The sequence below is a fragment of the Zeus faber genome, assembly GCF_960531495.2.
Source record: "Zeus faber genome assembly, chromosome: 17".
Taxonomy (NCBI): Eukaryota; Metazoa; Chordata; class Actinopteri; order Zeiformes; family Zeidae; genus Zeus; species Zeus faber.
Genome location: NC_137204.1, coordinates 14643284 through 14669987, shown reverse-complemented (window position 1 = coordinate 14669987; position 26704 = coordinate 14643284). Strand labels below are relative to the sequence as shown.

Below are 26704 nucleotides of genomic sequence, written 5' to 3'. Positions count from 1 at the left end.
CAAAGAGAGCGTGCACAACATCGACGGCATTTTTTATTTATTTGCTCTTACAGAACTGATTGGAAATCGTGATGTGGGAGTTTTACCTCCGGCGACGAGAGTTGAATGGAGAGGATATTCAAATGAGAAGGGGGGGGGTCACGTGACAACGTCGACCAATAGGACCGCGGGGAGGGCGGAAGAGGGGGGGCGGGGCCTCCATTCGTGGGAGGAGCATCGCGATGGCCGCCGCCGTGAACCGAGATGACAGGGGACGCGGCGCACCGGGCGGCGCCCTCGTCGCGCCCGCGACGACGGGACGCCGGCCGCTCTGGACGATGGCGCTGCTGCTCTTCGCCTCCCTCTGCCGCCGCGCCTCCGCCGAGGACGACGGCCACGAAATGGAGGAGTTTCTGAAGAGGGAGTATTCGCTGTCGAAGCCGTACCAAGGTAGCGGTCCACCGCAGCCCCGGCCCCGCGCCGCTGTCGCGCCAAGAGGGGAGGAGAGGGGAGGAGAGGGGAGGGTCGTCCGCCAGAAAGTGATCGCCGTCCGCTGGGTGGGCTATGGTCTGTCAAATACAACCCCCCACGAATGAAAACCAAAACACTCCGAGGCGTAAATAACCTTCCGTTCCCACGGTGGGCGCAGCAGTCATTCGATTTGGGCAAATGAAAAACGATAAACTGCCTTTTATGGTTTGGGGAGTGCAAAACTGCATTTTACGAGCTGTATTGACCCTTTCAATGCATTTCAACTGGTAAACGGACCGGGCGGGCATTACTGTCCAAAATATAACCTCCATAAATGAAAGCGATAACATTTCAAAGGGTAGATGCTGCGATCACTTTTGGCAATCACTTTTTGGTGGACGATCGCTTTTTGGCACGACACGGGTGTTGACTCCGCGCTGGAAGCGGAGGGAGGTCACGGACGACGAGGGCGATGAGAGGGAACGTCAGCTCCCCAATTACTTTTGCGTGCGAGACCTCCTCCGTTTCACCGCGAATGCCGTTGATAGATCACTCTGCCGCACGCTCTCCTCCGGTGCGCAGGCCAAAGCCAAGCCCTGCACGCCGGTGCAGCGAGGTGCAAGCAGACACCGTGCGTTCCACCGCGTCGCTCCGAAGGCGCCGTCGTGTCGTGTCGACTTGCATCCCGCTGTGCTGTCGCCTTTGTCGACGACGATGCTTTCCGTGCACCCAGGTGTCGGCTCCTCGGGCTCCTCCCACTGGGAGTTGATGGGGGACGCTATGGTGACCACGGAGCAGGTGCGCCTTACGCAGGACATGCAGAGCCGGCAGGGGGCGGTGTGGAGCCGCATGGTGAGCACATCATCATCATCATCATCACCATCATCTGAATCCACATGGAAATGTGCCCAAACATATTTTTACATCTTATTTCAACTATAGATGCAGGGTTATAGCAAAGGGTGCGTGGCGACGGGACCCGCATGCGGTTTTGCACATTCTTCGCCCGTCCATAACAACACACCTCTTTTAAAACACACGCTTATAAAGTGTAGGGCAGGTGTTCTCAGACCTTTTTCGCCTGTCTTTCGGCCCCAAAAGGCTTGCAACATCAGCAATTAGCAATTTTCTTTCCGTTGATTATTACTTTGGAGCCAGCGCCAATAATTATATATGTGACAGAGGGAGGGCGAAATAAGAATCCTTCTAACTGTGCTTCCAAATCTGACAAAGTGTGGACATTCCACATTGCATATAGAGTATGGCAGAAGCTACTTTAATTATAAACTCCAAATGGGTAACACAATTAATGACGCATTTAAAATATTTTAACTGCATTTTTCATTGAATGTTCTTTCCCCCAAAACCCCTTGTCTCCAGCCCTGTCACTTAAGTGACTGGGAGATGCAGGTACACTTTAAGATCCACGGTCAAGGGAAGAAGAACCTGAACGGAGACGGCTTAGCCATTTGGTACACCAAGGAACGCATGCAGAAAGGTAGAGATAATAATATTAATAATATAAAGTTATTATAATATATTATAATTTATTATTATATATTATATTAATTATTATTATTATTATTTATAATAATAATAATAATAATAACCAATTAATTTAATAATTAATAGTATTCATTAATAATATTATTATTAATTATAGTAATTGATATTTCTATTATTTGAGAACAAATAAGGACATTAAAGAACTCAGATGACATAACAGGCAATTATTCTCCTCATAGGTCCCGTGTTTGGAAATAGGGACAACTTCACTGGCCTGGGGGTTTTTGTAGACACCTATCCCAACGAAGAGAAGCATTTAGAGGTATGGAGCTCATTCTCCAGATCTTACTTTTTGTAAAAGTACAAATTCAATGTACATTTATATTACAATACAGTTACAATACCAACAGTAAACCGTAAGAATGCTTCCTATATCCCCATTCGCAGCTGGATCGTCATAATATACAATAATGTACACCAAACATGTTTTGGATACTAGTCTTGTTACTTCTCCATTGATATTCTATGGGACTCGCTAAAAAATACATTTTCCATTTTCAAGTTAAGAAGTGCTTTTTTTTTTCCTCTGAGTTATGGTAATCATCGTGTGTCCTTGTGTTTCCACTCTGTGTCTAATCCCCTGGAGTCAGGCACAGAAGAAGAGGTACACTCCTCGTTCCCAGGTAATGTGTATTTCGGAGTGTCTTGCGGGCGTCTCCTCCACCTGCACGCCCTTCAGTCGGTCTTCGGGGCGCGCCACACTGATTACCCCACCGCGTAGCCGTCTCATGTCAGCTTAGCCGCTGCCAAAAAGTGTTCAAAGACGTCATTCTTAATTCGGAAGCGCGGCGCGGCGACGACTTGGCACCAGGGCCGTAACGCAGTGGCTGAGCAGAGAGAGCAACTCAACCCTTTTGACGTTCGTAGGAAAACGGGGTCCAAATCCATGATGCGCATTTGTAATAATACCATGAAATGCATTCTGATATTTCATGTATTTTGTTTTACGGTCGATGGATTGAAATATGATTATCGACATTGTAAAACTCCCAACATTTTGTCTTTTGCATGATGGAATGGAGTCCATACGGCGCAGTGGCATTTGTTTAGTGTCGTCGTGCATGCGCGTGCCCACTCCTCACTTTAGATCGGGACGATTCGAGACGCGCATTTTCTCACTCGCCAAAAGCCTGATCCCAACTTTTTCCGAACCCTTTCCCGACCACAAGAGGATCTTCCCCTTCGTGCTCGCCATGGTCGGAAACGGCAGCATCGGCTACGACCACGAGAGGGACGGCCGGCCCACGGAGCTGGGGGGCTGCAACGCCATGGTGCGCAATTTAAACCACGACACCTTCCTCTTCATCAGATACGTCCGCCGTCGACTCACGGTGAGCGCTTCTTGACAAACTGGCGGAGCTGCGCGGAAACACGTCTCGGCGTATCCAGCCCGGTGTCGACACAGTGGCGTCGGTGGTGTGGAGGCAGATGTCGTTGGCCAATCATCAGATTATAAATGTTCCCCGTGTGCTCCGATCTCAAGGTGATGATCGATATCAACGGACAGCACGAGTGGAGGGATTGTCTCGACATCCCCGGGGTGCGGCTGCCTCAAGGCTACTATTTTGGAGCCACAGCCGTGACTGGGGACCTCTCAGGTAAAGGTCTTTCATCACCGCGATCTGTGTGTTTGTGTTGGCCTAATGGGCCGTTGGATTCAGGGGTTAAGCTGAGAGTCGAGTCCACCCACCTTTTTAAAAAAAATAAATAAAATAAAAATAAGAATTTGAGAGATATTAACAGCATATTTTTCTATATGGGACTTCAGGAAGTGATCAAACTCACTGATAATGTTGGACTATTGGACCATTACGTTACCAATGTCAAAGCAGCCAAACATTTCACTGTTGTGGTTCGAGAAACCTAAGTTCCAGCAGCCTCAATTTAATTTGTGCGCAACTGTTAGGGTAATTATGGTAACATTGACATCACTCGTTATAGATGGAAAACATTTCTCAGTTGGGATCCTGAGGATAAAATTTCATTCCAAAAAGCCCAACATGCATTGTGGTATTTGCTGATGTTTGACCACTCGAAAAAAAAAACTTTGTTTGCTAAAAATTACAATTATGCTCCTCCCAAATCCCAATTAAACTCCGGTTTCGATTATTCACCAGATCTTTGACTGACTGGATGCTACTGTAATGTATCTACTGTATGACGATGATGCTGTTTGTTTCCATGTTCAATGAAAACGTCTCCCTCTCTGTTTTGCGTGCACTGGGCGTGAAAGATTTGTCCCCCAAAATTGTTTCGTTTTTCCAGACAATCATGATATAATTTCCCTGAAACTCTACCAACTGACGGTGCTCCAGAGTCAAAAGGATGAGGAGGAGGAGGAGGAAGAGGAAATCACCATACCGAGCGTGGACAACATAGACCTGCTCAGAAGTGAGAAACACGTCTGAGGAAAAGAAAAAAAAATGCGAACAAAGCGAATCATTGGTTATGATGTCATACGTCGGTGCCGCTTCTCCCCTCTCTCTCTCTCTCTCTCTCTCTCTCTCTCTCTCTCTCTCCAGCGGGCGAGAGCGACGAGGGGATGAGCGGCGTGGCCGTCCTCTTCACCGTGCTCTTCTCCCTGCTGGGCTGCTTCCTCCTCATCGTGGTGGGCCTGGTGGTCTACAGCCACTGGAGCGAGAACCGACGCAAGCGCTTCTACTGAGGGACGGGAGCCCCAGGGGGCGGAGAGAGGAAGCCTCCCCACCCGGCGCCATCGGCGGCGGCCGCTGCACCGCGAACGAGCCCGAGATGGGGACCGAGATGCCGGCCTGGGCCGATTGATACTTTATCTTCCCACGGACTGAGGAGCTGAACAGATTCTTCACCACATCCGGACACCCCCGTTTACAAGTGTTTCCAGTGGTAGTCATCACACGATCATGCTAAAAAAAACCTAAAAAAAAAACATTTTGTTTGCCCCTGCCTTCCATATTTACCTTGTAGGCCTTACCATTCCTAATTTGAACACATAGTTTTACAGTATAGTATAGTAAGTAGTACGGACTTGACATACATTTCGTTGATGTGGATGATACTTGTGGATTGATGTGAAATCCTTGGTGTTGCCTTTTTTTTTTTTTTTATCATTATTATTATTTATTTATTTATTTATTTTTATACATCGCACTGAAATGTCATCCATCAGGGAAATGCAATGTGTCCAATCTGTCTTGTTTTAACTGGAGACGAGTTAACTTTATACAGAATGCTCGGAAGCGCGACTTTTGCGGTCACAACACCATCGATGTCAGTCGTGTATATATTTTTACCCGGTCGGTGCATCCGAACGATACGGATGTCGGGAAGCAGCTTCTCAGGGCTGAAACCAAATCATTTCAGCCCTTTAAAGGCTCATCGCTCCGGTCTACAAGTTAGACGTGTGCTTATTTATAAAGACTCAATACTTTATTCTGTGTGTGAAATTGAATGTATTGTAGTTGCTGTAGTGTGCATGAAGTACCTCATGGTCATTTTTTTTAATGATGTAGTTTATCTCCGCCGTGTATATGTTATACATAGCCTTCACGAGATAAGAATATTTTTATTTTAATCACAAAATCAAAAAGCGACAATTTTCAAAAGTTAATTAGCATGAGATGAAGTGATTAAATGAGTACGCGGTTGCTCTTTGAGAGACTTTTAAGTTCCCCAGCTGCAGGTTGCTAATTGTCTTTTCAAAAACGGGCACGAAAATGTGGGTTTGTGCTCCCTTTGCATTATGCACAAAACTCATATTTTTTTCCCCTTCACTATCTAGGTTATTGTTGCGAGGAATTGTCTTTATAAATGAGAATATATAGAAATAAATAAATAAAAAATCAATGAGAACATTGGACTTGAGCTGTGGCCGAAGAATGGCTTTGTGTTTGAACAAAATCACATTTTCGAGAGGAAATGTTCCTGGAATGGCTCCAGAGGTTGTTTCCTGTTGTGCAACGTTTGAGGACGTATCCAACTGTCAGGATTGGTATTTATGTTTTTGTGACCATTTCACACCGTCCCTTAATTCTAAGTGGTTTCCTTATCTCGCCTGTTGCATGTTTGGTTTTTGTACTCACTCACTTTGTGCTACATTTTTATTTTATTTTTTTTGCGCTCACCTCGCGTCACAATTCTAAGACCGTTGAAGTTATTTTCTTCGCAGACCGTCGCACGTGCGCAGTCTTCGCCCTTCTTTTAAAGAGACGTGGAAACAGAAGAGGCCCCCCCCCCCCCCCCCCCCCCCGGCCACGCCCCGTCTCATCGATAATTTGCGCCGTTGGCCCGGGGCTCCGCTCGCTCGGCGTTTCGACGCTCCTCTGGATCGATAGCGCCGTGGCTTCCCTTGCATGCGGGCGAAGACGTCCGGTCCTTCTGCTCCACAATTTTCCTCCCAATAAAACAGATTTTTTTATTTTATTTCCCACCCCCCCCCCAAGGAGAGCAGTTGGATTCTTGCATTCTTTCCAAGTGTTCTCACCGAGCAATGAATAGAACTAGGATTACCGCGTCGTGGTCGCAGGCCTCCGGTAACCAGTCGAGTTGCAGTTTACACCTTGACCGCCGGAGTGGAATCACTTCTTCCTCGAGTCTGAGTGGACGGTTGGTGCCAAATTTGAAGAATCTCCCCCAAGGGGTTCCCTGAGATCGCCTCCACGAGAAGGGGACGGACGGACAACCCCAAAACATAACGCCCCTGACCCGGCGCGGAGGCGTAATAAAAACACAAGAGTGCAGCTGGTCGAGTGCCAATGTTTGTTTTATTAGAAAAATAAAATACAAATGACCCAAGAGTACATGGCAGAACCCTTCTACTCAAAACCAAAGCATTTAGAAATCACACAATTGAGTGCTTGAATGGGCTGTCTTAACATTTTCTTCTCTTTTTTTTTTTTTTTTGGCTTGATCTAGAGTATTAGAAAAACACGAGATATCCAAGGAGTCCGCTTCTACTTCTTTTCAAATTTGGCAGAAACAAACAAAAAAAAAAGAATCTTTCCACGCACAAATCAAATCAAGCATGGCACTGTTTGAAAAGAGAAACTGTAATGAATGTGAGGGGATAACAGATTATAAAAAGAAAAAAGAAAAGTGCAAGAAATCTTTAAAACAGACTGGACTTGTTGGAAGCCCGGTGTTTTTAAAGATTTCTGATCAAATTTAAACTGGTTACTATCGAGGAGTCAGCGATGCCTTTAACTGTCTTAATTTGGAAATGATGTTCAAAAATAGTTACGAATTAAAGGCAACAGTAAAACATTCCGGGAGAAGTTGTCAAAATGGGAAGAAAAAAAAATATATAGCAATTTACAGAGAGACAGCCGGGTTAGTGCAACAAAGGGGGATTAGGTAGCGGCAAAAACACACTACGGCGGAACAGAAAACATTCAGATTAAATGAAGTCGGCGTGAAGATACCCCTACTCCGTTTGTACTCTTCCCTTACGCCGAGAAGAAAGTACACGTTTACTGATGAAGCTCACACCCTTTATACACCGTAGTCGTAGCAAAACCAATTTTTTTTTTTGCATATTTTCTCTTCATATTTCAACACATATACAGAGTACAGTACGCTGGGACCGGTCATGGGGGGCGGATATTGCTTGTACAGGACATGACAGGTAAGGTGGGGAGAGATTGCAGCATTGAACAGTTGGTTGTTTTTCTTTCTTTTTTTTTTGCATAGCCTTTATGAGTACAGTACGACACGGAGGTGTGTGAGGCGAGGGGAGAGACGAATAATGACAAGCGGGAAAACTGGTGGGGGGGGGGGGGGGAAGCGCCCACCTCAGTGATGCCGGGTTCAAAACGACAGCGATGCTCGTTTGCGATGACTAACCTGAGAGTGGGGAAACAAAACCGAGTCGCCTCGGGAACAACGATGCGGACGCGGCCGCGCCGCGATGCGATCCGCGTTGGCGCGCCGAATCGGACGAAGCGCGGCCGTCGTTTTTGGACCGAACTCAGGCGGTTGCTGGATGTGTCCGGGTTTCTTTTCCCCGTCCCCTAAAAGGAACACCGATTTGCATATCGCCGCGGCCCGAGGACAACGAAAAGCGGCGGCCAGCGGGCCCCTGCCGTGACCGCCACCGGAGCCCGGGTAAGGAATGTCCCCCCCCCCCTCCCCCAAAGGGATGTGGTTCTGATGGGACGGGGGTTAGGAATGAAGACATCTCTCACACACACACACACACACACACACACACACACACACACACACACACACACACACACACACACACACACACACACACACACACACACACACACCTCTGTTAACGTTGAAGAGAAATCCAACAGAAGGCAGATGTAGTTCGTCAAACGTAAACATATACAATCAATTATTGTAAGGTTAGCGTTCAAGCTCATCCGAACAACGGCCGTGTTCAGAGAGCTCATTCCTGCGAGGGGCCGGGAAGGAGTTCTAAATTGGCGGATAAATAGGTGGGTGTTTGACGACAGCTGATGACAGACATAGCCCTTATTTTAGGTAAACGTGTTAAGTCAGGGAGGCGTAGACTTTTTTTTTTTTTTTTTTTGGCAAATAGAAGCCGTCCTCCTTACTTGTACAGAGAAGACTGCCAGGATGTAACCCGCCCACCCCTTTAACCTTAATGTGTGTGTAACAGTGGCGTCACTCGGGTGAGTGTCACCCGCTGCGGTAAGTCAGGATTGCGACTGAGGAAGTATGGGGGGGGGGCGCGCACATATTTCATATTCGTCACCCCCTCTGATGGCGTCAAACTATTTACACCTACTTACAAATAGGCCAAATTGCGTCTTAGGAAAAAGGTTACAAAACATTTTCTATTAAAGACAATGCAAATAGTAGGATCAGATTACCATAATACATGGATTTTCTTTTTTTCCTCTCTTTTAAGTTTTCTCATGCTTTCAGGTTAGTTTGAGTCTCCAACTGATCCAAAATCCATACAAACACACAAAAAAAAAACCCATCTCGATAAAGATCTTCATAAATTCCACCTTAAACCGACAAAAACAAAACGTCTAAATATCCCCCCCCCCCCCTCCCACGACTAACCGACACACAGAGCCTTTTTGTAAATCGTTACACAGTAGTCCTCAGACAGAAGCGTTTTCGCCTCAACTAAAGCCCCGATCAGGACGGTCACCTGTGGTACTGTTACCCTCAGCTCAAGAAGGAGCTGAAGAAAACCCACATCCTTCTGCAGCGAAAAAGACGACGAACCCACCGAAAACCCCCGGTCGCACGCTAGTCTGCGGAGGGAAAACAAAGTGCTCCTCTGCTCTAAAACAAATCATGCTTCACATGCCACGCCGCCCCGACCGCTTCAAAAAACACAATTCAAGACAAGTCACCGATCACCGTTCACAGTTAACCCAGGACAAAGCACCCCTAACTATATCCACCGCAATAAGGCAGTACTACGCCGGTAGCACAAATATTCATTTCCAGTCGAGAATGCTCTTCTTGTGCGACGTCGTGAACACGAAAACTGTTCTCTGGTGATGAAGCAAGGCAGCTTAAGGTATCATCATCGGAAATGTGTCGCGTTACACGACCTGATGTTGTGTACTGATGTTGTATAAAACACTGCGGAGGGGGGGTAATATGAATGAATAATATGTACAGTGGATAGAGAGACTATTCAGCGCAGGGTTCCCTACAAACCTCAATTTGGTTGATCACCATGGGATGTTCCGTACCATGGCCATCAATGCGCCGGCAGGAATAAAAGCGAGTGGTTACAGTGTGGGATGCAGCTTTCTTGGCACTCGCTCGTTGGGACGCAATTAGTTCCAAGTCCTTCGCGGCGCGGACCTGAATGAAGCCCAACCTGGAAGCGGTGAGGAAATCGCCGTCCGACCTCGGACCGCACGGGTGTTAGAAAGGATCATCGGTTAATATATATAGAGTGACAACTTCTGCTTCGCGATGGCGTAAAAACGAAATCCAACGACGGGTTCGTAAATCGTGGCTCGTTTGACGCGGCGCTGTAAGCGGCTCATAACCTTGGACATTAATAACCTACATTTTGTCGGGGGTTTCTGTTATGGTTTCTCCGCAGTGACACCCAGCTCTGGCGCCATGCCTCGGATCACATGAGGAGCCGCCCGCAGCGATCACAGCACACGCCGCGGCTACGCCGGGGCGGCAACACTGGGTGCTCTGTGCCGCGCGGCGCTCGCCACCCACGCCGGCCGGCCCACGCCACTGCCAACGGAAAATACCACCGCAAATCTACACCGTGCGGCGGGGGCCGAGACACTGCCAGGGAGCAAGCTTTCCCGGCATAGCGTGGCTGTGAGCGGCTCGCGGAGCCATAACACCAGGAAACTGGATCCGGGGCATCTATACTTAAACCCGCCTCCATCCCGGAGCTTTCGCTCCCAGTGCTGACTGCGGTGGCCCCCTGTCATGTTTAGAAAACACAAAAAAAAAAAAAAAAAAGCACAACTCCCGCAAGGGCTTCTGCACAAAACAAACTCAAAATCATTTTTTTTTTTTTTTTTTTTGTTTTTTTTTTGGTTTTTGTTTTTTTTAACCAAGAAATGTATCCTAACTAAACACAATGAAACTCCATGCCTCATGCAGAACACCAGTGCTTTTCAATGTTAATCAAGTGGTCAAAAGCCTGTGGGTAAATAAATGATATCCTCCGACGTGCCGGGGCACTTTGAAGAGATGCACACGACAAACTTCCATATTATCACTATACATCTTACATTCACCAGTATACACTTCAGCAGCACCTAGCCGGGAGCTTTGTTGCTAATAATGACCGTTATAGTGGCGTTGACGAGAGCAGATAACAATTCGGGAATTTAAAAAAAAAATAAAGGGGACAGAAAAAGCAGCTCCTGCACATTTAACATCCAAACACGCCACGCCTTTCTTTGTTGAAAAAAAAAAAAAACAAACAAAAAAAAAAAAAAAACGCTGCCAACCCTACAACACAATATGCTTTACAATTTCAATCGCGCTCACACACAATTGCCAGCGAGTTATTTATAGGTGAACTCGGTCGAGCCACCCAAGAATAAAGTCACAGTTGGCTCTCGGATTTAGGTTTGATGCGGCTGCGGGTCAAAGCGTAAAGTTCGCGCCGAGACAAAAAAGGGACACGCGGCGAGGGTCGCCGCCGCGGACAATCTTTCAAAATGAGCACTGTCAAACGAGGAGCGAGCGGCCGCCGCACAGGCATTCGGAGGGGATGGAAAAAAAAAAAAAGGTGTCGAGATGAAAAATTAAAGTCAAGCGATGAGTCACAAGCCGCTGCTGCGCGAGAGCCATGGGGGTTTTTTTTGTTTGTTTTTTCTCTCAAATGGATGCCTTTCTCTATTCTTTGCGGATTGAATTGGTCTTAAGAACCTCTTGAGAAGACACTCGATGCTGGCTGTTATGACCTCAGTCTTGACATCACCACACAGCTGTGTCCTAGATTTCGCACACGAACCACCGAGCCTCGGAAGGAAAAAAAGAAAAGAAAAGAAAAAAAAAAAGCGAAGAAAGATGCTTGTTGTTGCACTGTTCCGTATCATGTCGTAGGTCCAGAAGTGTTTTCTTAGGGGCGGCAGTGCTCAGAGAGAGGAGCTTGGGGGGAGGAGGGGGGTTCAGGAAAAACGGTCTTTTGGTTAACATTTTTTGACAAACGCCTCTTCCTGTCGACGTGGCGTGGCTCTCCCCCTCAAAACTGAACCCCGTCACGGTCCAAACAGCATCGGCGTATAGTTGCTTCCCCTAATTCTCGATAAACAAGGAAGAACACTTTGCGGATATGTCAAATCTTGAGCCTCGATGAGTTATTAATCTGCTGGAAAGGCGAGCCGCTGCGTTTGCCGCCGCCGCCGCCATTTTGAAGCCCTTTCGACAGGGTGACCGCCGAGGAGACGATCGCGAGATGACGACGCCGGTTCTTCGACCTCGGTGAAGCGCGGGACAGGCGGAGGCGCGGTGGGCGGATGGGAAGGCTGGGGTCGAGGGGTCAGACCATGTGGTCTCCAGTGCTCGTGCCCGGCGTCTGGCTCGCCGGCTCAGGCGTGCGCTCTTTGTGTCTGAAGGTGTTTTGCTGGCAACCAGAGTAGCAGTCTCCCCCGGCGCTCCGGCACACCTGCAGCTCCTCGTCGCTCTCCTCCTCCAGCCCTGAACCGTCGTCCACATCCAGCTGGCACACGCACACCTCGATCCCTGAGTCGCCCGTCACATGTCGGCGCCGGGTGACGAGCTCTTCCTCTTCTTCCGCGGCGGCGGCGGCTGCTGCTGCTGCCGCCGCCGCCAGCGATGGCTCGATGTCTCCCGGTGAAACGGATCTCGACGGGTTAGAAGCGGGCGCCGCGTCGCGGTCTCCTGAGGAACACGGCGCCTGAGGCTCGGCCCTCAGCCTCTGGTCTTCCGGGGTATCTAGCACCAAGGCGGCTTCCGACTGGTTCGCTGGCGGGAGGAGGGCCGGAGTGGTCTCGAGAGGGATCTCGGAGTAAGGCGGGGGAGGCGTCGGGGGGTGGCCGACCACCTCTTCATAGTCGGGAAGCTTGCAGTCGTTCCAGAACCCTAGGAGTCAGCCAAGACACAAGTTTTAATTCTGCGTTGTTCCAACAGCCTCACCGCAACATAGTGACTCAAAGTCACTATGTTGAAGAGTTGAAGAGTCAGCGTTGAAACGATGAATAACGGGAGCCACGGAACATAACACTCTACCTTACCACTGATTACGGTTATGATTTGGTTAATGAGCATATTGCCCCTCCATCTAGTACGATGTTTATACCTGCCATAAAATATGCAATAAATGAAATACATTCAGTTACATGGTGCTGAACGTTGCAACAATACCAAGTTATGTACCCACCTACTTTGCTTTATTTCTCGGCGCAGTTTCTTGCAGGGTTTAATTTGATCTATCCATACTTAGTGTCTTTTCATGTGCTATCTATGTAGTGAATGCCAAACAAAAATAGACCACATAAAATCAGTTCTCCAGGGTTACCATATTGGCTAGCAAAACTGAGATCTAAGTCGCAACAGCAGCCCCTGGGTGTTGTAAAACAGGAGGGGTTTGGTTCATGATTTGACAGTCTTAAATGTTCCACAGTTATTATAATGGCAATGGCATTATTATAATGGCAAACAAAAAACGATATTTGAACTGGTTTGAACCTACTTTGTCCCGTTGAATAGTAAACAGGAAAAATCCTGGGGACATGGAGACCAGTTCAACAACAAAAAGGTTTTCTTAAGCCAACACGTCGACGACTCTTTGGATTATGACATTCTTTTGACTACGTCGGATAGGGAACTGGCCCACTAGATGATTCAAGGGGGCGGCTCGATCCTTTAAAATCCATTCTAGTTCTTAACACATTGAAAACACGAGTGGGAATGGATCCCTTTATAGCGATTCTCCGTCACATTTACTTTCTATAAATGTCGGCCTGTCCTGATGTTGCACTTCCTTTATTACTCTGAATAAATGTATTGTCCTAGTACCCGAAATACAAAATGTAAATATAATATGGAAATCTTGTAACACTTTCCGAGCATGACAGGTGCTGGGACCAGGGTGGAAGTATTGACTCCCTCAATGATTTGTTTAATTTTGACAGGTTTCCTTTTCGAGTGCAAATATCAAAGACCCATTTTACAAAAGCCTAACAAAAGGAAATGAATGCCCAATTTGTCCTCCCAGCATGATATTCTTTAAACAGTATAAACACTGGTGCCCCATTCCTGGCTTCAGGCAAGATGCGTATGGTGATGTAATGGACGACTTATCGTGTCCCTACTTTTAATCAGTTAAATATATATATATATACACCTCTTCCTCATGCAAATAGGTTTCTCCTCCATGTTTCCAATTCCTTCTCTTATTCCAGTGTATCTCCACCCCAAAGAGTCAGATCCGTCAAACCGACGTAAAACGAGATAAGAGCTCTCCTTATGTCAGATCTCTGAGTCTTACTATAAGACAGCCTGTGCACTCTGCTCACAGAGGGCCCCCACTTCACAAAATACACTGCTCTCCCAACCATTTATCGCTATTGATCTTTTTTTTTGTTAAGTGAAAATAATGCAATTACTCACTTAAGTTGAGGGGTGGAGGTGAAATGAAGGAGCTAGACGCTCCTTGGTAGGCCATCAGGCTGATTTCACGCTGCCGCTGCTCCTGCTGAAGGCGCATCTTAACCCTTCGGTGGCGGTAGGCACAGCAGCAGCTCAGCATGATAATGAGTGTCCACACCAGCCAGAACCCTAGAAAGAGTTCAGGGTAGTCTCATAACTGCAATCGCACATTAATTGACCGATTTTCCAATTAATCTGAGCTAATAAGACATCTTATTAAACAAGGCGTAATATGTTGCATAGGTAGCTGTATTGATAATACAGTAAGTGTATTGGGAGTGGAATTCTGCAGAATGTTTTTTTGCCGTGTTGCTGAGTCACAGCATTAGAGCAGCTTTTTCCTGCTTTTCCCTAGTAGTTACGTTTCATTAGTAATGGCACTGTTTGTCCTAAGTGGGCCCTTGTTCCATTTTTAAAATGCAGTTCATTATTACTAGCATTAACGTTCCGAGAATTTTGCTTTGGCAATGTGACTCATGAATGAGTTTTATTCTTTCTGATTTCTGACATATTACACAAAGCAGACCGTTTGGGGTTTCCCTCTCTCTCTTATCGGACAAAAGGTGAACTCAAGTCATTTTTTCGGTCTAAAATGCTGAACCGATCGGCCACTCTTTCACCGACAAGCTCCAGTCTTTGCCGGTGGTGTAGAAACGGCATACTTTGATACTTCCTCAAAGTGTTTGATCTGGGTACTCGGTCGGATCTCGGTGTGAACGTGTCGACCAAACTAGTCGACCAAAAAAAAGGAACACGATATTACACGCACAGTATGCAACTTCAAAACCATCGGATTCTAATTCCTGCATTAAGCAGGTCTCCAGTTTACCCTCCACTTGATTTGACTAGTGTGACAGTGTATTTTAGATAAGGGTCCAATATGAAGATTAATGGATTACGGAGTTGTGGATTATGCAGAGTTGTGGCCAAATAAGATGGGGGCGATATACTGTAAACCATACCCTGCAATTGAACGGTATCAATGACGCCCTATCTCAAAACATGTAGATAAGAACAATAACAAATAAGTGATTGGACTTACACCACAGCTCATAGTAGTAGGTGCAGCACTTTGTCTCCCCACAACAGTAGCCCATTTCGCAGCGGTACTGCTCATTGTTTACACCAAAACAGAACTCCTTTCCCTTTGGACACGCACACACAACATAGACAAAGGCTTTGTGTTTAATATTTAATCACACGTACAAACAAGTAGAAGCACATTGCAGGGATCATTTCAGTCAGTGATTCACAGGGGTTGATAATGTAATCTCCATAACCCGGTTATTACTCAATAACGCAATAAATTTCTTCAGACTTCGGTGTAAAGCATTTTTATTATCAAGGGTTTGCGACACGTTTAATTACACAGCTTTGTCCGAGGATATTTGGTATTTTTGGTCTTTAAAAATTTGTTTTTGTAATTAACAGAACAGAGGTCACAATAGATTTATATATTTAAAATTAAAAAAAAAACAAGACAATTCCACAATACATGCCAAGCCCTGCATAGTTAGCTACACCTAGACCTACACAAGTACGACCACTCGCAGAGTATCAGCTCGGTAAAGCTCATTCAAAAGTTAGACAAAACTGTCGATTTGCATCGTTTGCTGGTCAAATGTACGGATATCCCAGTTAACTACGTCTAAAATGACTTGTAAACACCACCCGGGCTGCCTTCGTGTGGCGTTTACAAGGCGAGTCGCGGCCAGTTTCCTCTGTGCTGGGAGCAAAAACGCACAATAGAAGGCCTACTCCCAGCTGCGATCACCGGGCTCGAGTGAGAGCGCCCGCCGCGCCGAGAGCGCTTTAGCGGCGGCTTACCTGCACCAGACAGGTCCCGGTGTACAGCAGACCTACAATGGATCCCAGTGTTTTCTGCGGCATCTCTCTGGGTTGCTGGCCGCTAAGGCCGCGGGAACCATATAGCGGACGGTGAACAACGCCCTGGGTGAGAGCGGTTCTTGTTGCGGGGGGTGTCGGCCTCCTCCTGGTTCCCAGGCTTTACACACGGATCATGTCCCGCGGCTCCCCGTCTTTCGGGCACTGTTGTCCCCCGGACTGCGAACGGCGGAGTCAGCTGTTGCACCAGCCTAGGTGGCGGTGCTGTGCCTCGTTAGAAAATGGTGTGTTCGCACACTGTATGGAGTCGGAATTCGGGGGTGGGTGGCAGACCTCCTACTTCTGCAGAGGAACGACCCTTCAAGTCGGAAAACATGTGCCTTGTGAACGTCTGAGCGCATGTTTATAATAGGATAGCGGACGTCGGAATGTCATCTCTGTTCATTTCGTACATCTGTATTTCAATTATTCCTTGTGTTCATCAGCTGTGGTCAGAGAATGTTTCACACTGTCAGTTTATCACCATACGACCCTATTTGTTATGGTCGTACCAATAAAGCCTTGTTGAAAACAATTTAATTGAATAGTTTTCCGTCGCATGGGGTTTTAGTTAAAAACGCGTCTAACTTCGATCTAAATTACTGTGTGTGTGAGAGATGGGGAGAACTGAACCAGACTTAACACGAATGGGGGGGGGGGTGGTGAAATATGATGTTTAATAAATGCAAATTATAATCAATAATTCACATGAAGAAATTAAAAGTCCAATCAGAAAAGCCACGGAACAGTTATAATGAAGGAAAATGTACTGTATGGGCGGATGATAAATTCCATAATAATGTAAACCATGAAAATGAATCGGACGGAATACAAGCAAATCCTAAATTATAGAATAAACAAATAATGCAAAAAAACATAAAGACATCGAAATTCACAGTCTAAAATCCTAAAGGAAATGTAAACCAAGAATTAGGAATAACAGAAAACCAAACAAACTCAACTATAGAGAGGAGAAAATAACGACAAAGACATGGGAAAAGAAGGAAAGTCTTTAACGCTAAAAACCTTTAACCAGCCTGTCGGTCAGAGGATCCCCAGTCAAATGATGAAAAGCCCAAAGCTCCATAGACTGACTACTAGGTTTATATACCCCAGTGTTACCTAAACTACACCCCAGAGGAACTTGTTCCCTTACATGGAAGGACCTGATTGCTGACACAGCACATAGTATGTGTATATTATACACACCGATCAGCCACAACATTAAAACCACTGACAAGTGAAGTGAATAACATTGATCGTTCTCGTTCCATTGGCACTTGTCAAGGGGTGGGATATATTAGGCGGCAAGTGAAGAGTCAGTTGTTGAAGTTGATGTGTTGGTGCCACTTTGACAAGGGCCAAATTGCAATGGCTAAACGACTGGGTCAGAGCGTCTCCAAAATGGCAGGTCTTGTGGAGGTGTTCCCGGTATGCAGTGGTTAATACCTACCAAAAGTGGTCCAAGGAAGGACAACCGGTGAACCGACGACAGGGTCACCAGCCGATTTATGCGGGCGGGGAGCGACGGTTCGCCCGGCTGGTCCGATCCCACAGCTGTAGCACAAATTGGTGAAAAAGTTAATGCTGCTCTGATAGAAAGGTGTAAGAGCACACAGTGCACACCACAGCTTGCTGCGTATGGGGCTGCGTGGCTGCAGAGCAGTCAGTGTCCAGGCGGACCCCTGTCCACCGCCGAAAGCACCTACGATGGGTCGGAGCTGTTTTGGCGGCACAAGGGGGATCACAAGGGGTGTGTGTGTGTGTGTGTGTGTGTGTGGATCTAACCATCCCAACTGTAAAACTCTTCCATGTTTACTGAATGGTTAAAAAAATAAAAAAAATAAAAACCACAGGGTGGGGCAGACTCAGTCCCTTAATCGGCTCCAGACCATGAGATATTTAACATTTTGATAAAGGACAAAATAATAATAAAGGGAATAAATGAAAACCCTATTGGAGTACCTGGCCAAAAAAAAAGAACAAAAGCCAACCATCGGCTGTCGGAAACTGTCCTCTCCCCTAACTATCCAAAACACCATAAAACCCCACTGGAAATAAAGCCTGAAAACTCAAACCGCCAGTACCATTTTAAAATAAAAAGACCTAAAAACAATGAAAATACGCACGGCATATTAATGGCGATTCATAATGACGAATCAAAGGTCTGCATGGGAACTGTCTGTGCCAACCCCCCCTGGGCCTCGAGTGGATCGGTGGAGCCTGAAGGGCGCAGGCTCGGGTCAGTCAACTTCCTCCCAAGGATCGTCAAGCGAACCGCGTGTAAACTACCGGGGGTTTCTCGGCTGCCCGCGTAGACGCTCGCAGAACACACCCGCTCGCCAAACAATCACACACGGGTTGACACCGCGGAGACGACACGGAACTGCGGGGCCCAGCGCCACGGAAACAGCGATTTCCGGGTTCCGGTGAACGCAGCACGGAGCTCAAGACTCCTGCAACCGAAAGCGAATACGTATCAGGATTTATTTTATTATTATTATTTTTAATTTGTTTCGTCTAATATTCATTGGTGACCTCTTAACATTTGACACTAAACGGGCCCCCTTTTTCCACAGCCGACATTTTGAGTGCCCACTGCTGAGGCCTCAACTGCGGCCGTGTTTCATTCGGGCGTTGGCAGCTGACGCGCGGAGCTCAAACGAAACGGACCCCGCCACCAACGTCGTTGATATCGGCTGCGTTTACCCGTCTGCACGCGTCCCAAAAAAATGAAACGGAAAGAGGGGAAAAGGTCCAGTAGGTGGCGGCAATGCACCACGAAGACGGTTTTTCAACCGCCAAAGGAAGAGGAAGAAGAACAAGACCAACAACAACAACAACAACAACAACAACAACAACAACAACAACAACAACAACAACAACAACAGACCGAGTCCTGGAGGCAAAGATGGCCTCCTTCATCCGATGCCACGACCCAAAAAGTTTACGTTTACGTGGTTTACGTGGCCGCGTTTATACCGCACCGCCCCATCACGTCAACATAACCGAAGAAGCTTAAATACCGCAAAAACACCCGATTATGACCCCCCCCCCCCGCTTCGCGGTGCGCCGCCGTCTTGTGTCGTGCGGTCGCGCGTCCTCGTCGCTCGAACGCGTCGCCGTTTCGTCCCGAACGGACGCGGCCGCGGCGCCGGTGCCCGACGTCACGCGGTCGCCATGGTTACGCCGGCAACGCGCTCCCCGCGGCGGCGGGCAGGCGGGGTCAGTGCGGCGCGGGGGTCAGCCGCGGCGAACGACGCCGCGCTGCCGTTTGTGAGCTGGGATCGTCACGTTAAGGACAACATGGTAAGACGCTCCCCGCCGTACAGCTCGAGTCGGAACCGGTGGAGGCACTTTGCTGTTGTTCGTGGTTTTTTTGGGTTTTTTTTTTTTTTTTTCTTTCAGTCGATCGTTGTGTTATGTGAATTATGACAATCAAACGACGTAGGTAAGATAACAATCCCTGTTGGCGATAGACATGTCAGCCACTAAACAGTTTATATGTCAATCCTTCCCCATTATACACTGTGAAATATGACCAACAATGGCAAAACTCAACACTGATGCATTAGTACATTTTGGTATGTTTTAGTATTTTTAGAGCTTATAGAGCTTATTGTGCGTAATCACCAGGTGTCATGACATTTCACTGCATATATGTATGACCGTATGTATATGTATGTGACAAATAATCTCTTGAACTTGAACTTGAACTAGTATTATAGTAATGACAATGAACATTAATGAATATAAATGAGCACCACTTTCTATCTACGTGGATTTTGTACATTTTCAGTGTGGCGTCTCTAGGTTTTTAAAAATGTTTTTCTTTTACTCCGATTATTAGGCAGGAGATGTGACTTCTGTCTATTCCTTTTTTTCTTTCTATTCCTTTGTTAGAGACCAAATAAGCAAAGGGTCCGTATGAGCGATGGGGCTGTGGGTATAGACAGGGTTATGTGCACTCAACACTTTCATATTTTGTACACAGGGGCATTGGATATTTAATTTCACTGTTGGGGGGTAATAAACAGGAAGAATTCTCAAGAGTAATTCCTGAGGGGGGACACCAAAGGTGCCGCCACTAGTACTGTTGTATTAAATATACAGTATATAGAGGAAACCCTACCATATATATATATACTATCATATATATACTACCATATACTGTATACTGGGTAATTAATAGGTAAATAACTTAAGGCTTGTACAGCATGCAGGTTAATTACAGTAGGAGGAGAGAACCAATACCCATCAACTGAGCTAAAGCTAATAATTAGATTTAGTTTTCCCAAAGAAGCAGATCTCTAATGGTTTGTTGTCTATATGTAAAAGTCCAGAATGCTACGAAGCCTGCCAGAAACTTACTTCATATTTTAACTTTAGTGTTTATTGTAATTAATGTATTTTTTATGAATAAAGTCTTCATTTATTAACAAAATGGCATAATGACAGCCATTTTACATGCAGTCAGAAAAAAATAATATACCTAGAACCTAATTACATTGGGTAATTTAATATAAAATATTATGTTATAGATATATTACTGTTACCATCTACAAAGATAAAGTATTTTGGTATGAAAACTCACATTTTCATTTTGACCAAGTATCCTGTATCATAAATACACGTCTGGCATTTGTGACAAACCAAACCGCTTGAAAATCGGCGCAACATTCAGCCAATGATGAGGATTTGAATAGTGGATGGACCTCCTGCCTCCATAGACATACATGCATGAGGAGACGCAGCCGCTCCATACCAATATGGCGGCCGCGTTGATGCACAGGATTCACTTAATGTGTGTGGGGTTGGCAGTGGACTGAACCACTGTGAGGCATATGAGGTGGGGACGCCATCTTTCGAAACTTAACAACGCACTGTTTTGCGTCTGTAATCAGCACAAGTGTTTTCCATGCATATTATTATTATTATTATATACTGTGTGTAGTTCTGTTGTCACCCATATGCACAAGCCGCTCACTGTACACCGGCCTAAGCTTGAATGGCCAATTACAATCCTTGGCCTCTGTACTGTATGTAGGCCATGGCAAGAGGCTGACAGCTAAATCTGCACTCTGAGTGATTGTCAGTGCATAATGCTCTCTTTAGTTTCTTCTAGATCAATCTGTTTCGCACCACACCGGGCCGCCATAATTGTTGGAGGCAGCCTTCACTGGTTGCCAGCTGGTAATTCAATCCCACCATGATACAGTTCAGGCTTTGGCTTCCTGAGCTCGATCGACCTCTGCATCTATTCTTGAACGTAACATAAATCCGTCCTCTGTGTGTGTGTGTGTGTGTGTGTGTGTGTGTGTGTGTGTGTGTGTGTGTGTGTGTGTGTGTGTGTGTGTGTGTGTGTGTGTGTGTGTGTGTGTGTGTGTGTGTGTGTGTGTGTGTGTGTCATCGCTCTGGCAGGGCTTGTTGTCCATTCTTCGTAGGTTAAAACAATCACCTGACCAGGAGGTGAGATTACTGCTGCTGGGACTGGACAACGCCGGCAAGACCACGCTGCTGAAGCAGCTGGCGGCCGAGGACATCAGCCACATCACCCCGACACAAGTACACACACACGCACACACACACACACACACACACACACAGAAACAGTTCATCTTGGTGTTGACACTTCACTCATCACACACTGCACAACTTCCAGAATAAGTTGTATGTTTACTGTCCATATTTGTTCTCCATTGTCAAACCTTGTGATTACTGTTTACATTATTTTTCTCAAATCTTTTTTCATATATATAAATATCATTTTTTTAAATATTTTTTTTTCTTATATTTCATGCTTTTATGGTTATCATTAGTTTGACTGTACGTTACCAATATTTCCAGTCAATTTTTTTTGGGATCTTTATTATTTTTATTATTTTACTTTTAATTGTCTTTCTGTTCTTATTTTAAGATGTATTTGTTTATCATTAGGATTAATGTTAATGTGTAAATATTGCCAAATTTCCATTGTGTACAGTTAACACGGTTGTATTCTCTATTTTCAATTTTTTTCACATATTGCCATTTTAATTGTTATATATTTTTAATTCTATTGCTTTATTATTATTGCCTATTCAATGTGAGCTGCTCTGATGCTGTCATTTCCCTCCGGGGATGAAAAAAAGTATCAATCGATCAATCAACTCGTCAATCAATGGGTCACGTTTCGGCCTTTCCTTACCAGGCGTCCGTCTCACCCCCCCTGCAGGGATTTAACATAAAGAGCGTGCAGTCCTCTGGCTTTAAGCTCAACGTCTGGGACATTGGGGGCCAGCGTAAGATTCGTCCCTACTGGAGAAACTACTTTGAGAAAACAGACGTGCTGGTAGGTGCTGGCAGGCGCTCCAGCGTACAGAGGGCTGCGTGTCGGGATGTCTGGTTTTGATGCTCTCTGCTCCCCGCAGATATATGTGATCGACAGCACAGACCGGAAGCGTTTTGATGAGTCAAGTCAGGTGAGAAGCTCTTTAAAGGCTGATCTCATACTTACCCCTGAGCATGTGTTTTTTTATAAGTATTATAATCACAGGAAACTTGGTTATGTTGCTCTGACTGCAGGAAATTGGTCAATGACGGTGTAAATACTTAACTTACTAGTTGGGAACCTTATGGTTCTTTAAAGGTTTTTCATTAAAACAACATTCATTTAGAAAATACATGCATTATAAACATTGCCTCCGCCTTGACAGTTTCGATATTTCAAAGGCCTCGAAAGACTCATTTAAATCATGCGAGTCCTCGTCCAGGAGCTGTCTGAGCTGCTGGAGGAGGATAAGCTGGCCACGGTGCCCGTGCTGGTCTTCGCCAACAAGCAGGACCTGGTGACGGCGGCCCCGGCCTCGGAGCTGGCCGAGAGCCTCAGTCTGCACTTCATACGCGACCGCATGTGGCAGATCCAGGCCTGCTCCGCCATCACCGCCGAGGGAGTTCAGGTACGAAACACCCGAGTGCTGAGCAGGAGGCGGTGCTCAGCGTTCGCCGCTAACCTGATTCTGCACAAGTCTCTGCCAAGACCAGGTTGTTTATTTATTTATTTGAATTCACTGTAACGCACACCAGCACCCGGTCTGGTCTTCTTTGCGAGTATTAAAACAAAGGGCATTTTATGGCTGCTTAATTTAAGCCTGTTAATAAAATGGACTTATTTTGACGATCTTTGCAATTTTCTGTCCGGCTTTCACCTGACTGTATTCACCAGGTATTTAACTGAAAAAATAAATACAATAAATTGATTACAATATGTCACGAAGAGGCAATGAAAGTTTTCCAACAAACTATTTTAAATACAATGACATCATTAACAAAGTGTAATATTATGTTACTGCTTGTATATTGTACACACAAACCTGTATTAATGATTAAAGATACGAATATTTAGTTCCTATTGCAAGACAAAATCATTGTAGATTTTATTTATACTTGGGCTTAATTTATAAAAATCTCAAATAACAAAATGACAATTATATTTACATTTAATGCCTATACTGCGTTGGAGTGCAGTTAGATTGTAACTTCCTTTCTTTTCCAGGATGGCATGACGTGGGTCTGCAGGAATATAACGATTCGGAGAAAATAGTTCCAGGAGTGTTCTCTGCCGTGATGGTTTCCAGTCGTTCCAATTTTAGCATCATATCCATATTTTTATAATCGGTGCGATTCCACACCCGATAAGTAAATCTTCATTAACTTTTTAGGACAAGTCATGACGTTGTGTGTATATTGGACTGTTTTGTATTTATTACCAATTTTTGGGGTAATTCAGCACTTTGGATGCTAGGAAGACAATGGCAGCTCAAATAAAAAAGAATGAAAAGATCATCGGGTGACGGGGCCTCGAGGCCTGGGCAGCCTCTTGTTTTTGCTGTTTTTATTTTTAATTTTTTCTGTCTTTCTTCCGACTTCAACCGTCTCCCATGGAGGAGAATGCACCAGCAGCGTTGCACAGCAGTCTGGTCCCCTGCACAATGCGTTTACCAGAGCCAGTTGTCCTGAGGGAGGCGCAGTAGCCACAGTCAAAACATTACAAATCAGCTGTACTTGCTATCGGTGTGCATCGTCTTCTGAGGCTGCAAACCCATGGAAGAGGGCCTACAGCCTCGTCGAGCAAGTGGCAATTATGATGTCATAAACTCCAGAGAGAATTAAGTTATTGAACTCAAATTTCCCCAGAAGTGCCCACCGACATGAGGTGATTGTAACTGACAATTCTTCTATGAGGTTTGTCGATATCTGTCAAATTGAGCACACCGTGCGTGTAAATGGGGGCGTTGCATTTCAGTTCATGAAAGCTCAATATCTGTGAAAATAAGGAAATAATAAGACGTATTTATGAGCGTTTCTAAATGACTTGCTTCCAATTTCAGCCCCTCTCCTCAACTGATTTGTTGAGAGTATTTATAATTTGGTTGCCATGTACCTAACCGACGTCAATGGAAAAAGGAGCATTTTTAATAAGAGGGTCATCCCTTTCTGCCCACGAATGAAAATGCAACATTTGTTTGCAGGCTAAAACAGATGTTTACTGTAATATGGAGACAAATGTCCTGAGGGTGGCACGGTGCAAAGCTGAAAAATGTTAAATTAAAAAAAAAAACTCTGAGGATGTCGATCCATCCGAGAGGAATCTTTTGTACCCTGCAAGCCAGTGTATTATGATGTCTTATCTTTTTTTTTTTTTTTAATCAACTATAACTGATGAATTTAGCTTTTGCAACATGAATTCTTAAAATTCATGCTCATGCTTGTATGTCATTATTCCTCTATAGGCTTTTCGAAATTGAGTGAATAGTGCATGTACATGTCTGACTGTAAATCGCACTGGACATGGTTGCTGTGCATTTTTCTCATTCGACAAAAAAAAACCACTTGTGAAAATAAAGCGAGATATCAGCGTGTGCGTTGACTCCATTCCAGCGGTTGTGGTAAACGTTGTTTGCAGTTCATGGCTGTGGCAGCAGGAGGGCAGCGTCGCTCTACTGCTTCATGCACGCGTCACCCTGTCGCTGCAAGCAGCGTTCAAACCTTCACTCTGAACCATGTGATGGAGGCTTCCTGCTGGAAGTGAAACCTTGATTTTTATTAGAAATCTCCAGAATATACGATGTGCAGTTCTTTTGAACCCCCCCCCCCCCAAAAAAAAAATTAAGGATGAATATTATGAATTAATATATCAATTTTTATTTCATATATTTTTTTTAATTTATATTCATTATTTTTAGAGGGTTATCAGTACATTCATAATAATAGACAATACAACCATTATTTGTGTCATTCACACGTCGCTTTCCGACACAACCTCTGCCCCTTGTGGGGGTAGGCCTATAGAGAGTCCTTGTACCATGAAATACATATTTTATTAAACAACAGTTACATCAACCCTAAATTTCACACCCAAAGAAATTGAATCTCTCCCATTTTATGCATCAGGTTTTTCTCTTTACTATAGCATAATCGTGGCGTGAACTTAGCACCTTCTCCTCTCCTCTCACGGGAAAAATGCTGCCAATATACCTGCTGTGTATCAAAAAAATAAATTGCGCAGGAATACCTTGGAATACATTCAATAAGTCAAATTTTCACCTTGTTCGCTATGATTTAGCACGGGGCGATTGTATTTTTGTCTGTTTCAGTTTTTTCCCCCCATTGTGGCAGACCTCACTAATCTGAGCTGGCCAAGTGCTTACAGGACATTTACATACAAACCTTTTTCCACAGCTCTAATAGCGCTCCAATACAATTTGCATTTATATAGCCCTCTTCATACCAACATGATTTGGTGACTTTCCGCATGATAAAAACAAACCTCCTGTTCCGGCCTTGAGTCACAGGGCTCTACCATGTGTGCGCATGTGTGTGCGTGTGTGCTGTCCGATTTGAATATTTCAGTTTGATCCTTCAATGCAGTCGGCTTAGAGTATATGCGGCTTTCCAGGAACCAGAACTGTAAATTGAAAGTAGGTTTTGTGAGTCAGGTTATTCAAAAGTGGTTGACATATTTAATGTGAGTGACTAAGGTAGGGACAAGGTTTCAGAGCATAAGTACATATGCCGCGTATATTTTGAATTCCCAAGGATCTATATAGGATGCATTAGAAGGGAAAAAGAGTAAGCAAATCAAATTTCATCATGTGAGGCATGATCGTACAACTAATTCATGGGGTAATAAATCCGGTGAGAATACGACCCATTACACCCCAGCAAAACTTCTGCGTCGTCTCTCAATCGGATGTTAATGGTGAGGGTATGAGCGCCTATAAATCCCAATAAACAAAATAGGATGTCCACCAATAAAGGAGAGGAGTGAAGCAATCAGCCCCGGTTACCCCCGGCTCTGGTCCCGCTGAGGTGAGGGGCAGTCAGGCCTGCAAAGGGCCATAAATCACGGGACTTTCCCAGCGCCGCACCCCAGGACACTGTGCTCCCACACGGGGGAAAAGCAGGACATCGAGACTGATTGTCCTGGGTCAGAGTGAGAGGAGCGAGGGAGAGAGAGAGAGAGAAAGAGAGAGAGAGAGAGATCTTGTTACTTGACTTAATTATGTGGTGTGTCTCCCACACTTTAACTACAGTTTATCTCCCGGGGTAATGCATCAGTGCAGATCTATACTGCACAGTACAATGCAGTTAACTGACCTTCATGGGGCCTCAAACGATGGGATGAACACCAATTGTTAAAATATCCATCCCAAATAGATAGGAATTATGCATTTAACGCACA

At 45.4% G+C, this 26704-nt stretch overlaps 3 protein-coding genes across 3 annotated transcripts; 2 read left to right on the top strand and 1 right to left on the bottom strand.

Moving 5' to 3' along the window:
* The first annotated feature begins 223 nt into the window (after positions 1 to 223).
* On the top strand, positions 224 to 5854 carry lman2la (lectin, mannose-binding 2-like a). Its single transcript, XM_080018006.1, has 9 exons — positions 224 to 429; positions 1184 to 1302; positions 1831 to 1948; positions 2196 to 2278; positions 2607 to 2639; positions 3186 to 3347; positions 3500 to 3614; positions 4282 to 4407; positions 4539 to 5854. Exons 1-9 carry the CDS (start codon positions 318 to 320, stop codon positions 4679 to 4681), a joined length of 1011 nt encoding a protein of 336 aa, XP_079874132.1. The 5' UTR covers positions 224 to 317; the 3' UTR covers positions 4682 to 5854.
* An 895-nt stretch (positions 5855 to 6749) lies between these two features.
* On the bottom strand, positions 6750 to 16182 carry wbp1 (WW domain binding protein 1). The gene is made up of 4 exons (XM_080017986.1): positions 15925 to 16182; positions 15140 to 15242; positions 14059 to 14226; positions 6750 to 12528 (listed from the first exon to the last, which is right to left on the bottom strand). Exons 1-4 carry the CDS (start codon positions 15985 to 15987, stop codon positions 11966 to 11968), a joined length of 897 nt encoding a protein of 298 aa, XP_079874112.1. The 5' UTR covers positions 15988 to 16182; the 3' UTR covers positions 6750 to 11965.
* A 2944-nt stretch (positions 16183 to 19126) lies between these two features.
* LOC307242918 (ADP-ribosylation factor-like protein 3) lies at positions 19127 to 24879 on the top strand. Its single transcript, XM_080017545.1, has 6 exons — positions 19127 to 19290; positions 21403 to 21546; positions 22196 to 22312; positions 22392 to 22442; positions 22734 to 22919; positions 23516 to 24879. The coding sequence occupies exons 1-6, from the start codon at positions 19162 to 19164 to the stop codon at positions 23561 to 23563; spliced, it is 675 nt and encodes a 224-aa protein (XP_079873671.1). The 5' UTR covers positions 19127 to 19161; the 3' UTR covers positions 23564 to 24879.
* Positions 24880 to 26704: the final 1825 nt, after the last annotated feature.

Coding starts and splice junctions, on each gene's coding strand:
- lman2la (XM_080018006.1), top strand. CDS start 318: ATGGCGCTGCTGCTCTTCGCCTCCCTCTGCCGCCGCGCCTCCGCCGAG. Junction 2,640..3,185: donor GGTACACTCCTCGTTCCCAG/GTAATGTGTATT, acceptor CCCGACCACAAG/AGGATCTTCCCCTTCGTGCT. Junction 3,348..3,499: donor ACGTCCGCCGTCGACTCACG/GTGAGCGCTTCT, acceptor TCCGATCTCAAG/GTGATGATCGATATCAACGG.
- wbp1 (XM_080017986.1), bottom strand. CDS start 15,987: ATGCCGCAGAAAACACTGGGATCCATTGTAGGTCTGCTGTACACCGGG. Junction 15,243..15,924: donor CCGGGACCTGTCTGGTGCAG/GTAAGCCGCCGC, acceptor GCGTGTCCAAAG/GGAAAGGAGTTCTGTTTTGG. Junction 14,227..15,139: donor CTACTACTATGAGCTGTGGT/GTAAGTCCAATC, acceptor AACTCTTTCTAG/GGTTCTGGCTGGTGTGGACA.
- LOC307242918 (XM_080017545.1), top strand. CDS start 19,162: ATGGTTACGCCGGCAACGCGCTCCCCGCGGCGGCGGGCAGGCGGGGTC. Junction 22,443..22,733: donor GTTTTGATGAGTCAAGTCAG/GTGAGAAGCTCT, acceptor GTCCTCGTCCAG/GAGCTGTCTGAGCTGCTGGA. Junction 22,920..23,515: donor TCACCGCCGAGGGAGTTCAG/GTACGAAACACC, acceptor TTTCTTTTCCAG/GATGGCATGACGTGGGTCTG.